The 14798-nt window shown below is 37.6% G+C and overlaps 1 protein-coding gene across 1 annotated transcript in view; it reads left to right on the top strand.

The window, feature by feature from the left end:
• The window catches only part of LOC100540510 (protein AF-9), a 33653-nt gene that overhangs the window by 10330 nt on the left and 8525 nt on the right, over positions 1-14798 (top strand). Inside the window, exons 2-3 of the mRNA XM_031557292.1 lie at positions 3288-3370; positions 7044-7187. Of these exons, the coding sequence (XP_031413152.1) occupies positions 3288-3370; positions 7044-7187 (227 nt within the window). The remainder of the gene's footprint in view (positions 1-3287; positions 3371-7043; positions 7188-14798) is intronic.

Genomic DNA, 14798 nt, shown 5'->3' with positions numbered 1-14798 from the left:
ACTAATGGTTATTACCATGATTTTGTTATTGTAATCTCTATGGGCCTCAGAGTTGTTACTATTACTTAAATACATCTTCATGTTTTGGTTTACAACTGTTCTTCAGGTGTCAGTTATGTCTGACACAGTACATGGGAGTGTGTGCTTAAACATAATGCTTCGCCTGTGCAATAAAGAAGCAAACTATTTGAAATAAATGGTTTTAGTCCATTTATATCAGCTGTAGACAAGTTGCCCTGACAAGCAGGAGATAAACATAATTTAGAACTTACAAACTCCTGCCCTGGCTTGCTGTAATTTTGTATATCTTGTTATGCTGACATTACCAGAAGAACTTAGCTCTCCTTCAATGCACTTTACAACTATACGCTCACATCTATTTGTGAATAATGAGTGTAATAGGGAATAGTAGCAAAACAGGTACTGAAATCGTATAGGGAAGAAATCCTTGTTAATAAATTTGTCTTGATAGTGCTGATGTTGTTACTGCAATTTTTATTATAAAATGCACATTGATATTTTGTACATGGTTTCTGGAAGACATGTTTTGTTTAAAGAGCGTTAGGCAATGTACTTCTCACTATTCCTACAGGTTTTTTGAAGTGTTTATGATTTAATACAGCTAGGACTGCAGCTGAGTGTATAAATAGTTCCCTATCAAAGGAAACTAAATGACTATATAGTGTAGGTGAACACCTGAGATTTTCATGTTACTGTAAGTCAGTACTTGTGCAGTGGCACATCTATGCACATATACATACGCTTCCCCAGCATGCATTTAGAAATTGCATGAAAAATTGTTTCAGGGAATCTGGTCTATCTATGTTTAGCAAATGCATTTGCAAATACCTAAGATTAAAGCTTTCACTTACGGAAAAGATCTTGCATTCTGATGTAGTATCATGAATTCTGTATTGTTCTACAGAAGAGATGAAATATGCTTGCTCTGTGAGCACTGAACTCACTGAAATTTGCCTGTCTTATTTTTCTCTTCACTTCTCCTGGCCCTTATAGTTGTCCTAAGATGAGACTGTATACCAGTGGCTGCTTCTCATTGCATTGCAATGATGGTATTCTCTGAAACTGCTTTCTCAGTGCAGGAACTAATTTTTCACAGGTCCTGTAGTAATCCGTAGGGCCTTAGTTATTATTGAGACAGTATTGAAGTTGGATCACCTATTCAAACCAGGTAAGAGAGAGGAAGATTTATATGATTGATCCTTGGCTGTCTCATACCTCCTCTTCATCTTGTATGGGCCTTAACGTAGCTTCCAGGAAGATCTGCTCCCTGATGTTCCCAGGCACGGACACAAGGCTCACCAGCCTGTAGTTCCTCAAGTCTTCATTTCTGCCCTTCATAAAAACGAGAGTGATATTTCCCTTTTTCTATTCACAGGATGTTTCACCTGACAGCCAAGATGTATCAAGTTTTTCTTCCCCACTACAGCATTTTTAATTTTCTGTTACTTTTTGCTCTGTATCTCCTGTGGTAGCAGTTAGGTGAACCACCTCTCTCTTTTTCGCCCACTGAACTGGGTGGTTGTTAGCTGCTGGCTAACTTACAAGTGCTGTTGCAGGAGCCCTGGTTGCCAACTGTGATAGTTTTAAAACAAGAAAGAGTTTATGCCAGTGGGTCCTGATTCAGATAGCACAGATGTGTTGCTTTTGCTAGTATATATATTAAGTGTCTACAAGAAAGGTGAGAATAATGTACTAGCCTTCACTTCAGTTGCAGTAATTGTATATGCAGTATAATACAGTTTTACCGTTACCTTTTCTTTGTTGTTGGCTTTTTTTTTCCAGGGGGCTGGGGGAGAGGAATGGGAATTTTCAAGCGCAAGACTTGTAGAATTTTCTGCTCATCTTTCAGTTTAGGAAGACACTCAGAATCATTTGCATATGTTAAGCATTTTGTCACCCAAGTTTCAACAATGTCTGCAAGTATAACAGACTTTGTTTTCAGAACTGTAATGTGAAACTGATTTGCTAATGGTTGTGCGAGTATGAAAGGAAAGATTTGAGGGAAAGAATAAAAAGAAATTTATGCTGAAAGCATGTTCTGCACCAATAAAATTCTTAGGAAGACATTGCTGTGACTTTTTTTTTATTTTTATTTCTTAAATAAAGTGGAAGGTGATTTCTGATATGCCATGCAGTGGAGCCTGAAATCTTTGAACCAGATAATGTATTATTACAGCTTATAAATATCTGATGTTTAATCATTTTCATATTTTGTGAGTAGCTTTCAGTGCCCTGTATTTATATCTGCATGGGCAATCAAACAATGTCACAGAGGCTTTTTCCTCAAGTCATCTTCTGAATTTGAAGAAGCAGGAAGCTAGCTGAAATGTTGTCAGTGTATATTACCATAATCTCTAACTATGCTTAGGTAGGGCTGCTATGTTTACATTTTCAAATGCTGGTAAGATCTCATAAGGAAAGACATCAGTATGAAATAATTTTTCTTGGGGATTCTAAGATAAAATGCTTAATTTATAACTTAAAAGCCTTTTCTGTCTGAATTCACCTCTCAGTTTTGAATTATTATCTTACTATTTTCTTCAAAGTCTTCTTAAATCTCACCTTATAAAACACAGGTCCTCTCTTCCTTCCAGGAGAGACCAAATAAGTTCTGGGTTTTTTGCTTTTGTTTGTTTGTTTTGGGGAGAACTGTGTTGAAAACAAGTCAGGAAAAGATTATTCTTCCTTTGCTTTTTTTTAATGCTTCTCCTTTTCCATTGATTGCGTGGAGAAAACTGAGTAGCCTTTGACAGCTGCAGTAGGTTAGCATGGACTTGGAGTCTCCCTTATTCTTGAGTGTGAGGTTAGTGCCAGCAAAACAGGAGGGGAATGGTGAGGTAGCAGGAAAAACTTATGTTAATTTACTTTGTGATTTACTAAGCTTGCATTTTCTCAGAAGACTGATGTACTGATAGTACTCTGGAGAATATGTTGGCAGTTTTATTCCTGGATTTTTTTTCTTCTGAGAGGCCTTGTGATAGCAGGTCCACCAGGTGTTGATATCCCTTGGTTCTTGTGTTCCAAGAGACTGAAGAAATTGAAAAGTGTGTATGTGTATACACATTGTTCTCTCTAAACTGTAGGTTGTGTATTGGCAGGAGCAATTTGCTTACAAAATTCATGTTGTTATATGGAAAGATAGGTCCTACTTTGTGTGTATGAGTAATTTTGTAGTGGCACTTTCATGGAAGTGTTGCTGCAGATTATTTGTTCACATTCTGTTTTTAAACATTTTCTGTTAAATACAGGCTTTTTCTCTGTTTCAGTGTGCAAGGATCCACCCTACAAAGTTGAAGAATCTGGTTATGCTGGTTTCATTTTGCCAATTGAGGTCTACTTCAAAAATAAGGTATGGAATTGCGTATTTGTTCATTTAAAAGCTTAAAAATCCTAGCAACAACAAAACAACCAGGGAGAGAAGTAAAACTCAATGTATACACGTCTTCAAATATACATATTTTGATTCATAAATACTGAATGTAGGTTTAAAAATATATTTCAAAGTGTTGTTCCATAATTCACAGTCACTGTAACTTTTATACATGTCTAACTGTATTTTGTAGATAACTCTCTGAAGTTAGGATTACTTGATAAAGTACAGAGGCTGAATTATTCAGTAATTAGAAGAATAACTACTTCTACCGAGAAGTAGACAGGCTTTAAAGCCAGAAAGCTTGAGAGCCTCTTAAAACTTCGAGAGAAGAAGCTGAACTTGCTCATATTGAATTCATAATGAACCCATTGTTTTATTTTTAGTATTGCTGATCTTTATAATTTGTTCATTTTTGGTCTTTCATGAAGAGCCTTTTTCATACTCAATCTGAAAAAAAAAAAATTCTAGAGTGAATGTGAACATTAGTTCTACTCAACATTACTGGGGGCATAATTTAGAATCTAGTGCTATTCTAAAACGTATGCGTTATTGTGATATCTCAAATTTAGTGCGAAAGTAAATACTGCGTTTACTTTGCAGTCTCCCAGATAGCAAACACAGAGAGTTCTTTTAGTGTACCTAGTAGGTTCTGTATTGCAAATAAATAACTTGTTTGGATAAGAAGAACTGGACTTGGGTAGAATTAAAGAAGAAGCTCTAATATTTTTGTGCACTGAATGCACAGAATTTTAATAATTTCAATGCTTTGGATTCCTTCTGTGCTTTGAAAAATTGACCTGTTATTTTACTTCATGCATGCTTAAAAGATACTTGCTTAAGTATTTTTGTAATTCCAAGATGTTTAACATTGTTTTAATGAAGTCGGTATTTCATCTTCCTTAAAATGCTAACTGCTTTGTGAAAAGCTTAAAAACAAATGAAAATGGGTAACAAGTCTTCTGCTGAAAATGCGCACACTTAAAATTCAGTTTAGAGTACAACTTGGTTAACTCTGTTCAGAAAGATGTTCCATTATTCTTCTGCCTTTCATAGAAACTCTGTTAAGGTGCGAGGTGTAGATAATTCTACTGAAGCACTTTCTAAGTAATAGATTTAGAAGTTAATTCTGAAATGTTCCCTGTATCAATCTGTGAAGAGAAGGGCTCAGTCTACCACATTTGCTGTTGGAAAGGGAAACAGAACTGCTTCAGTGAGTTGGCTGGCTTCTTTGACATGCTTTTTAACTCATCTGTTAAGAGGTCATCCCATAACCAGGCAGACCCATAGCAAAGTCAGAATACAGTGATTCATTGAAGCATCTCCACAGAAGGCTTCCCCCCCGACATTTCTTTTTCTGTTTTCCACTCAGTTTTGGCTGCCATTGACTGCAAGTCTCAGGGGTTCTCCAGCAGGAGTTGTGGCTTAGACTGAAATCAAGAGGGCATCAATGATTACAACTCACCTCACCCTCAAGCAGCATGTGGAATTAGGAAGTTTGCAAACATCTCCCACCCCTATTTTGGTGTTACAGAATACAAGCAGCAGTTGAACTGTGAGTCAGCTAGCTCTTCACACAGCTGCAGCATCATACTCTTTCCTGGGCTCAGTGCAGTATGATGGAGGAGTGGCACAAACTGGCATTCCTGAGGCAAATTACTGCTTTCTCCTGGTTCAGTTACTCTTCCTCCTCCAAGCCACTTCACAGGTATTCCAGTACAGAAAAAGAGGAGCTAGAAGGAGGAAGAGGAGACAGACCATCATCACTTATTCAAGGTAGATAACCTTTCCATTTCTGGTTCAGAAGGAACCCTAATGAAGAGAGAATGCGGTGGTACAGGATGCCACATGGATCATGGAGAATGAAACTGTTCCCCTTCCCAGGACAAAATAGAAATTGGTAGGAAATCTAATAGGCATTTTAACTTGACAAAAAAATGTTCCACATGTTTAAAGATTATGGAAATAACGAGCATCCCATTCCACGAGTATAATAACCCTCAAGGTGTAATTGTTAGCCACTGAGACAAATTCCTTGGAAGAAGGCTTTATATTGAAAGACTTCTACTTTGGAAATTACAGTCAATTTAGGATAAGGCTAATAAACTGCAGTATATTCTGCTTTCACAGTCAGGACTTCACTCTTCTGAATTAACGGCAGTGGTACAGGGAATGATATATTTAGTGAAAGTCTGCTTTGAAATTATTACTTCAACATACTTTCCACAGATTTCTTTGAAGACTCTAGCTCATGATTTTTGTAACTTCTATGACAAAGCTGCCAATACTGATTGCCTATAGCAATGTCACAGTTTTCTGTGGTGCAGTCTTCCTTTCTTTTCTGCAAGAAATCATGCGTTCATCTTTAATAAGAAATACCTTCATCCATGATTGCCTTTGAATACTGTCTATCAAGAAAATAGTCTCAGCCATCAAAAAATAAGCTATTGCAAGCTTTTTGTCTCAGCTTCTTTGCTGTCTTTGTTCCATGTTTGAAGACAAGATGCTGAGGATATCCCTTGAAAACCTGAGACTTTTGTACATACTATTCTTCATATCCTTAATGTCCGGAGTCAAATCTGAACATTTTAATGTGATGGGTTTTTTTTTTTTGAGTACTGGGGATGTCTGTCACTGAACAGAACACAGATCAGATGCATTGTTGTTTATATGCTGAAATTTTGCTGCATCTCTTCCTCCTCCTCCCTTGTGTTTTTTTTTTTTTCTTTTTTTCTAGAGTAGAGAATTTGCCCTTTTACATGTGTTCTGCTTTAAGACTGTCATTGGTTTGGTGCCTTCTTTGGCACCTCGGCACCTTTGAAGAAAGGGCTTCTTGCTATTGCTTCAGAAGAGCACTTAAGTTTTATACAGTGTCTAGAACACATTTGTGTAAATGTGCTGCACAAAACATACTTAATGTCTTTTCTCTGGTCTTAGCAATTGAAATTTATATGGTTACAGTAGTGTCCTTTTCCAGCTGAGGATTTCTTAGAATAGAAGAACACTGATTATGTCCAAGATAAATTTGCCTTTCCTGTTCTTTTTCTCTCCACATTGGTACAGGGAACATTTGTCCTTTTTTCATTATAGTGGCAAAGAATTTTAAATGCTTGGAAGCTGTGGTGAAATACTTGAAATCTTGCTGCCCAATTTGGTTCAAGGAAATGGAGTTCCATTAATAAATAAACAGACACCATACGTACGAGTCAAATAGAATTTGCTGCAGCAGTTTCAATCTTACCCTTATTTACAACTTTTTTGAATTTGGAGGAAATTGTATCCGAGGCATCTTCTGTATTACCTACAGCTTAGAAATGATTGTGTTGGTGACTGAGTTACCTTCTGTCAGCTGAATCATGATATTTGGCTTTGTGTATGTCTTTAGCCTATGCCAGATATCACCTTCAAAGAAGCCTTGTCAAGACAGCTTGAAGTTCATTCATTTTCCCATGTATTATGATGGGCTGATAGGACCTTCTTTAATTTTCTGTAGCCCAGCTGATGTTTAGTAAATTCTATCATGTATCTCAGAACACAGAGGATGGTTAAAAATGATGTAATTTTAATATACAGACTGATGTAGCCCTTGTTTTAGTTTTGGCGTTAGACCTTTTTATCTTCAGCCCTAGATCTTTTTATTTTCAACCCTTAGGAGGAACCTAAGAAAGTTCGATTTGACTATGACTTATTCCTGCATCTTGAAGGCCACCCACCTGTAAATCATCTCCGCTGTGAGAAGCTCACATTCAACAACCCTACAGAAGAATTCAGAAGAAAGCTACTAAAGGCAGGAGGGGTGAGTCCTGCACCCACACCAAAAGCAGTCACCAAGATGTCATACTTATTGCTGGTGCATGATTACTGTAATAAAGGTTGACCAGGCAGTGAAACTAAGTGAAGTGTTCTTGTGATTAATGTAGTAGATCCTTCTTAACAATGAAATGATTCATGTTTATTCTATGAAAGCAGAACTTAAGCCTTATACATGAAGCATTGCTTGCTTGCCACTCCAGAGATGAAGTATTGCAGAGCTGTTGTGATTAAAGTTATGCAAAAAGAACATAAAATGTCTCTTTTTTAAAGGCAGATTCTACATAATGCAAAATGAATTTAGTAGTAGTAGAGCAAGTTAGAAAGTAATTATGAATAAGCGCATTGAAATTTATATAATGTATGAATACTCTAAACCAGAAAATGTACTAAGTCTTCACATATTTGTAGAATTAATGGCTACGAAAAATCCCAAAGTTACACTTTACAAAAAGTGTAGATGGTTAGAACTTCAGGAGTATGTCAACAATATTTTGCCTGTTGATGGAAATCAATCCAAGTTCAAGCAGCGCTGCCCAGGGCTTCGTCAGCCCCAGGCTGGAGCCTTGGCTTCATGGCTAGTCAATCCTATGATTCCTGTTGGTCAAAAGGCTTCTCATCTCAAGCTTGAGCCTCTTGTGTCTCAGCTTGTTTTTCTGCCTCTCACCTTCCCACCTCACACTATGTGTAGAGTCTGGCTGCCTCTCCTACATTCTCTGGTGCTGGGGCTGCAGCTGGATATCCTTGAAGCCACCCTTTCTCATGGCTGAACCAATCTTGCTCCACAGCTTTATCTCACAGGGCTAAGCCCCCAGCCCCTCCCTCACTGGTTCTGGAGCTGTGTCCTGGTCCAACAACTCCAGGCATTGCTACATGGGTGCACAGTTGACTTCTTCTCAGCTGTACATCGCCAGTGCCCCGGCTTCCTTTACAGGACGGAGGGGCTGCAGGTTTCCGAATTTGTCCTGATGGCATTTCATGAGAATTTTGTTAATCTGTTCCTCCAGCCTGTCTGGGTCCCTCTTGGTTGCAGTCCTGCTCTTGAGTGTCATTTGCTTCACTTCCTCAGTAAGCTCATAGGATAAGGAAACTGATATTTTGTGCGTCTACATTAGGCCAATATCTATGCTTTTGACTAGTCATATGTAACAAAAATGGTTAGCCTTATCTGGTACAATTATATAAAAATAGATTCAGGGGTGGTGATAGGGAGCTGATTTGTGAATAATCTCTTTGAATATTATCTGTAAAAATAAAGCGAAAATAAGTAGCAGGCATAGTCTGAAGGACCTTTTTATCTTCCTGGAGAAGAGAACCGTTACAACTGTAGTAATATTGAAATAGAAGCGTGAGCTGTGTTTTGTGTTTGCATTTATTAGGTGCAAGAGGGTATCCATGTCTGGACAGTGTTATTGGCTTTAAAAAGCTTTCCAAATAAAACATCAAGATTGTATTCTGGAAAGCTTCACGAGCAGCTGCTTTAATACTAATCATATCAGGTCAGTTGTTAATAAGTTTTACCCACAAGTGTAATAAATCTAAATGTATGCTGGTAGGAATTTCGGGAGGATGTAATCAGTAAAGAGAGAGAAGAAAAAACATCAAGCGACCTTTCATTATTCATTTTCTGCACCGTCTATATTTAGGTTTCGTGAATTAATAAAAACAAAAATGCTACTTCATTGTAAACAGTGAAATATGGGATGCTTTAATGAAATTGTTTCCTTGAATGTCCATATTATTGTCTCTTGTCTTCTGGAGAAAGAAAACGGCGTGGTTTTTTTTTCCTTTTCTTTTTTCATATTATTTCCCAGTTTTCTTCCATGAAACGAGTCCCTTTTTCTTGAGTCTGTCAGTCTTTTAGGATTCCCTCTCTCGGTTTTCTGACCTAGGGTTATGTCCAGCCAACTCAGGAGAGATGATCTAATAACTTTGTCTCAATGTTAGAAGTCTTTATGAAGGGCTCTTAAATCGCCCACTGTTGAAAAGCCCATAATACTTCTATTAAATTGAAATATTGATCATCATTTTTCTTTGACTTCTGTTGGTGTCACAGAAAGCTGATTCTCACTTCCAAGTGTAGTTAGAATAGACCACTGAATTAATCCATGAAACACTAACTTAGTTGTAACTGCAGCATCTTAGGCTAACAAGGACACTTAAAGTAAAACAAAGTACAAGTGGTGGGTTTTGCATTTACTGAAGTCAATAATTAATACTTATAGTCACTGAATTTCTTTGGCAACAAGACAGACAAAATCAAGTTCATATTCTTCAAAGTGAATTTGAATTCTTTGAAGTGAATTAGGTACCAATTAATGTAAGATGTTGAGTGGTAGCTTTAGGGAGAGCAGTCAAAGGTGGTGGACGCTTTTGCTATGCTTTTTAGTAATGTAAACTGCTTTATTTCTGTGCAACTTAATGTTGCACCTCTCATTAGTTGCTCTCCAAGGAATAGTCATGGGACATGTAGTTCAACTGAAGTAAAGTACTAAACATGATATTTCTATTTTTTATAAACTTATGTAACAAGCACTATATCCTTCTCCAGGGAACAGTGCAGGCTTTATTGTAAAATAGTAGGCAACTGTCACATTGTTTATACATAAACCAAGGCGTATGCTTGAAAGAGGTAGAGGTTAGGAAAACAGCTGCTGTTTGTATTTACAATGGGAAATACTTGGCTTCATTCAGTAGATGAGCCCAGACTTTCTCTGAGATGTTCATATTTTCTTGTTCAGAATAGACTTGTCTATCTCTTGCTCTGGAGTTTTCTTGAGCTGTCTCATCAAGGTTCATGACTTTGCTCTTCAGTCAGGCCATGTCTCAAGTGCAAACTAGTAAGAGACAGAAGAACATCTGCTCTAGCAGCTATTTTTCAGACTAATAACCTATTTTTTAAAGGAAAAAGTATAAAACTGTGGACACATTGCCAATGTCTTCTCATAGTTTCCTTCCCATATGTATCCCCACTTTCATATGCCTAGAGGACAATTAAATGCCAGGAAACATTGATCATTACATAGCCATTCCTTCCTAGAATAGTCAATTACCATTTCTGCTTAGTTTCAGACTTTAAAACTTGGAAATCTAAGAGGAAAGAGGCAGCTTTGCTATTCTTCTGTATGAATATGGGAAGAGAGATGATACTAGCAGGAAAGTTATACTCAGTTAATGATAACATTCAGTTTTAAGTAGATTTTGTATGTTGAAAGCCACTAGGCCTGTTTATAAACAAAGTGTGACTTAATGATTTAATGTTGTTAGCAGTATTCATTCTATTGCTATTTTGGATTGCACATCTTTCATTTTCAGAAAAAAAATGAAAATGCTACCTAATCTGTAGAAACTAGTTAATTTTGAAGATAGTGAATAATATTTAAATTAGATTTTGTCTCTGAAAAGCTTAGGCTTGCTCAAGCATCACTTCAGTGTTACGCAGTTTTTGAATCTTGCAGGAAAAAATAGTGAAACTATTGTCAGTTCAAGTTAAGACAGCAGTTTAATGTACCTTTGTCTCTCTGCTGTAAATCATGCTTGTACTGTGAAATGCTATTGCCTTTTTGGTAGAGAATCAAAATCAGTAATTTACTCCTTCAAAAGTATTATGCAGACAACATTTCAGGCTTGGAATTCCTTTCATAAAAAGAAAGCTCGTAACATTACTGCAAACTCACATGGTTAGTGATGATATGGTTTGAGGTTTCAGACTCAGAGTGTGCAGGAAGAGGTCGTGTTTAGAGTAGCAGTGATTCTTTTTAGCAACAAAGGTGTTGCTATTGTCTTAAAATGATTTTGGAAATATAAGTAGTTGTGCTCCTTCATCAAGATAACTCTTGTTAAAGACAGTTGATCTGTTAGTGAGGCAAGAAGGAGGAATAATATTGAGAGGGGTGAAGTTTTTAGGAAAAACTATCGGAGTAGAAATTTTGGTTTTGAGATTAAAAAAAAAAAGCACTGCTTTCTGTTTTATTTCTGGAAGTTTGTTTTTCACTGTTTAAATTTGAGAAATATATTTCCAGTTGCTTCATAAACCTACGTAATACATGTTCTAACACATGATGAAATCATGAGGATTTCCCTCTTCTTTCTGCTCCCTTTTTCCTTTCAATCCTTCAGTGTCAGAATAGTTGGCTTATACCTGGAGCCAACTTTAGATAATCCCTGCCCTTGAGCAGTATTTTATCTTTAAGCTTGTACTTTTCATAATTAGGTAATTGAATTTTCTTAAATGATATGTTAATTTAGTTTCTAGTAGATAACTTAAAAGAATTCAAAGAAGTTTTCTGTTCCTTTAGGCTGTGGGTTTCTGTTAATGGTAATATTACTTTCTTGTGTAGAAATAGTTGTTCAGAGCAATTGTTTTCGTTGTTACTTTTAGTGCTTTCAGTACTGAATGAATTTATTCTTCACTGTAAAATGATGTGGAGTGGCAGCAGCCCAGGACAACACAAAGAAGTCTGTTTATTCCATATGCCAGACAAGTATAATTGTGTCTTTATTGCTGCAGAAATGCAGTAGTAATGGGTCATTTTGCCAGGAATTGTAATAGATAATCTCAGATTTGACTAAAAGTACAATTTAAATTTTTCAGCACCTCAGTGTGGGGAAATTTTTCTACTTGTTTAGAGGCTACTTTGTGGGGATGTTGATAAATTATCAGCTCGTTAAATGAAACCACAGGTAGCTAGGTGTAGACTCTATGGAGACAGGATTATTCCAGCATTGGTGGCCTCCCTGCATTAAGGAAAATAAAAAGTAGAAGACAAGCTTTTTGGTAGTGCTCCATTCCCCTACAGGAGCTCTGATGTGCCTTAACATAGTCTTATTGTGGAACAACCGTGACAGCTCACAGTTTCTAACACAGTGACTGTATAAAATGGTAGACTGTGATTCCTGCATATCAGAGGAAGACAGTATGCATGTTTTTAGAAATTTTCAGTAATAGAAGACTTTGAGACTGTTCCTCTTGCTTTCTCTACTGAGATCTGAAGAACAATGTTCAGTGTTCTGAAAGCAAGTTTTTCTTGTTGTTTATTTGGGTACTCCAAGATGTTCTTCTTGTTGGTAGATAATAGTACTGTCTTTGGCAAGTCAGTTTTTATAGGGCAACTTGAGAATCAGTTTAAGTAGTTTTATGTACAGGTATTATGGTTTCATAATATTTGCTGGAAAAGGGTCCACAAAAAAATGGCTCACAGTTTAATGTAGAATGGTTTTGATTGAAAGAGACCTTTAAAGATCATCTAGTTCATACCTCCCTGCCATACATGGGGACAACTTTTGCTAGATCAGGTTCCTTAGAGCCCCATCCAACCTGACCTCTCCAGAGCCTTCTCCAGGCTGAACAATTCCAGTTTCTTCAGCCTTTTCTCATACCATAGGTGCTTCAGCCCTCTGATCATATGCTGGCTGTCCTCTGAACACACTCTAACAGCTCTGCATCTTTCTTGTTTTGGGTGCCCCAGAGCTGGATGGCTGCAAGTGGGGCCCTGCAAGGACAGAGCATAGAGAGAAAATATTGGTCACTATTCTCTTGAAGCAACCCAGTGTATGACTGGCTCTCTACGTAACAAGCCTGCACAGCCAGCTCATATTTAGCTTTTCATCCGTAAGTACCCCTGAGTCCTTTTGTGCAGGTCTGCTCTTAATGCAGTAATCACACAGTTTGTATTCATCCTTAGAAATGCCCCATCTGAGCTGCAGGACCTTGCTCTGGCCTTGACCTTTGTTAGGTATATGTAGGTCCGCTTTTTGACCTGTCATGATCCCTCTGAATGGCGTCTCTTCCTTCTGTTGTATTTTTGCACCACTTGGCTTGATGTTATCCACAAACTTGCTAAGCTTACACTCCATTCCATTGTCTGCATCATTGACAAAGATGTTAAACAGAACCGGTCCCTGTACAGACCCCATAGAGACATGACTTGTCACTTGTCTGCGTGTGGAAATTAAGTTGTTTACTGCCAGCCTCTGGTTACAGCCATCCAGGCAATTGTGCACTGAATAGTGATGAATAGTGAATCCATCAGTTAAGACATGGATGTTGTATGGGTTCGTGTCAAAGGCCTTAGAGAAGTACAGTAGATCACATATGTTCTCTTTGCCCTGGACACTGAAGTACTTACTCTGTCAGAGAAGGTCACTAGATTTTCATATACCTTCATAAATGATCTGACTGGTGGAATTGAAAGCACTGTGACCAAGTTTACTGATGCACTTAACTGGATGGACAAGACAGAAGTGAAAATTATCTTATAGAGAGACTGGGACAGGCTGAATACGCATCAGTAGAGCACTGCTGTACTAACAGAGGCAAATTGAATCCTATACTGCACCAGCAGCAGCACTGCTAGCAGAGATATGATCATATCACTGTACTCAGTATTTGTCAGGTTTCACGGGGAGTACAGGGTAGTTCTAATTCCTGTTCTAGTCCACCCAAATCAAAAAGGACATGGGCAGACTGGAGAGGGCCTGATGAAGGGTTGTGATGATCAAAAGACTGGAGAACCTGTCTAATGAGAAAAGACTGAAGAATGTAGCTCTTCTTACTATAGAATGCTTGGAAGCCTTTTCAAAGGTGGCAACAAAGAATACTTAGGTCTCTCTCTCCACGAGCGACATGGAGAAGACAAGGTACAAGTTGCAATGGGAGAAGTTTTGTCTTGATATAACCTTTTTACAGTGAGAACAATCACTGTGTAACACTGGAACAACCCACTCAGGGACATGATTGAACAGGCTGCTAGATAATTTTATCTAGGCTCCCTTTCCCCATAGAAGGTTGGACCTGATGATCTTTTGAGGTCCTCTCCAGCGTGAACTGTTCTCTAATTCTGTGATTATGTAGAGTTAATTGGTAGAGCACAGTTGTTATGTTGTTCAGTGGCACATGAAACTACATAAATAAAATGCATGACAACCCTTCTTTCCGTAGCATTCAGTTTTCTGAGAAGTAAATTAGAATAGGTTTAGAGGATGCCTGCAGATCGAGTATTATGGAGACTGGTCACTTCAGGTGTATGAATAAGATAGGATCATTCCTACTCAAAACCTACTGGCTTTGTTTGTTTGTTTTGTTGTTGGTGTTGGTGGTGGGTTTTTTTGGGGGAGGGTAAGAATACATTTTGCCTTTGTCTGGGAAGCAACTATTGGGCAAAGATGTTAGTTACAAACTCAATATCTGCAGGCTAGTCAAGGCTTTTTGAACTAGAAGCCAGAAAGTATTGCCAGCAGATCAGTTTGAATAATTACATATATAGTGTTTCATAACATACAGTTGTACATAGGAAAAAATAATATAATCATTCTCTAGCATTGGACTGTCAAGAAGAATGTTTAAAAATAAATACATAATGCCATCTTCTGTCTGCTTGTGAGGCCAATGAACGTAAAAGACAGCTTGTCTCTCTTGTACGTTTGCTGTTATGTAGTGGGAGTTACTCTACTAGACGATAGCAGCACAATGTTAATGTGATATTTGTATACTCCAGTAAGATTTAGTATTGCCTTGTTTTGATAATTTTTTTCTTGGATGCATTATTAGCATGAGATCTTGTTGAACTTAATTTTTGAAGTTCTCTCTTCCTAACTT

This window comes from Meleagris gallopavo, chromosome Z (assembly GCF_000146605.3).
Source record: "Meleagris gallopavo isolate NT-WF06-2002-E0010 breed Aviagen turkey brand Nicholas breeding stock chromosome Z, Turkey_5.1, whole genome shotgun sequence".
Lineage (NCBI taxonomy): Eukaryota > Metazoa > Chordata > Aves > Galliformes > Phasianidae > Meleagris > Meleagris gallopavo.
This window is presented reverse-complemented; position numbering and strand designations above follow the sequence as displayed.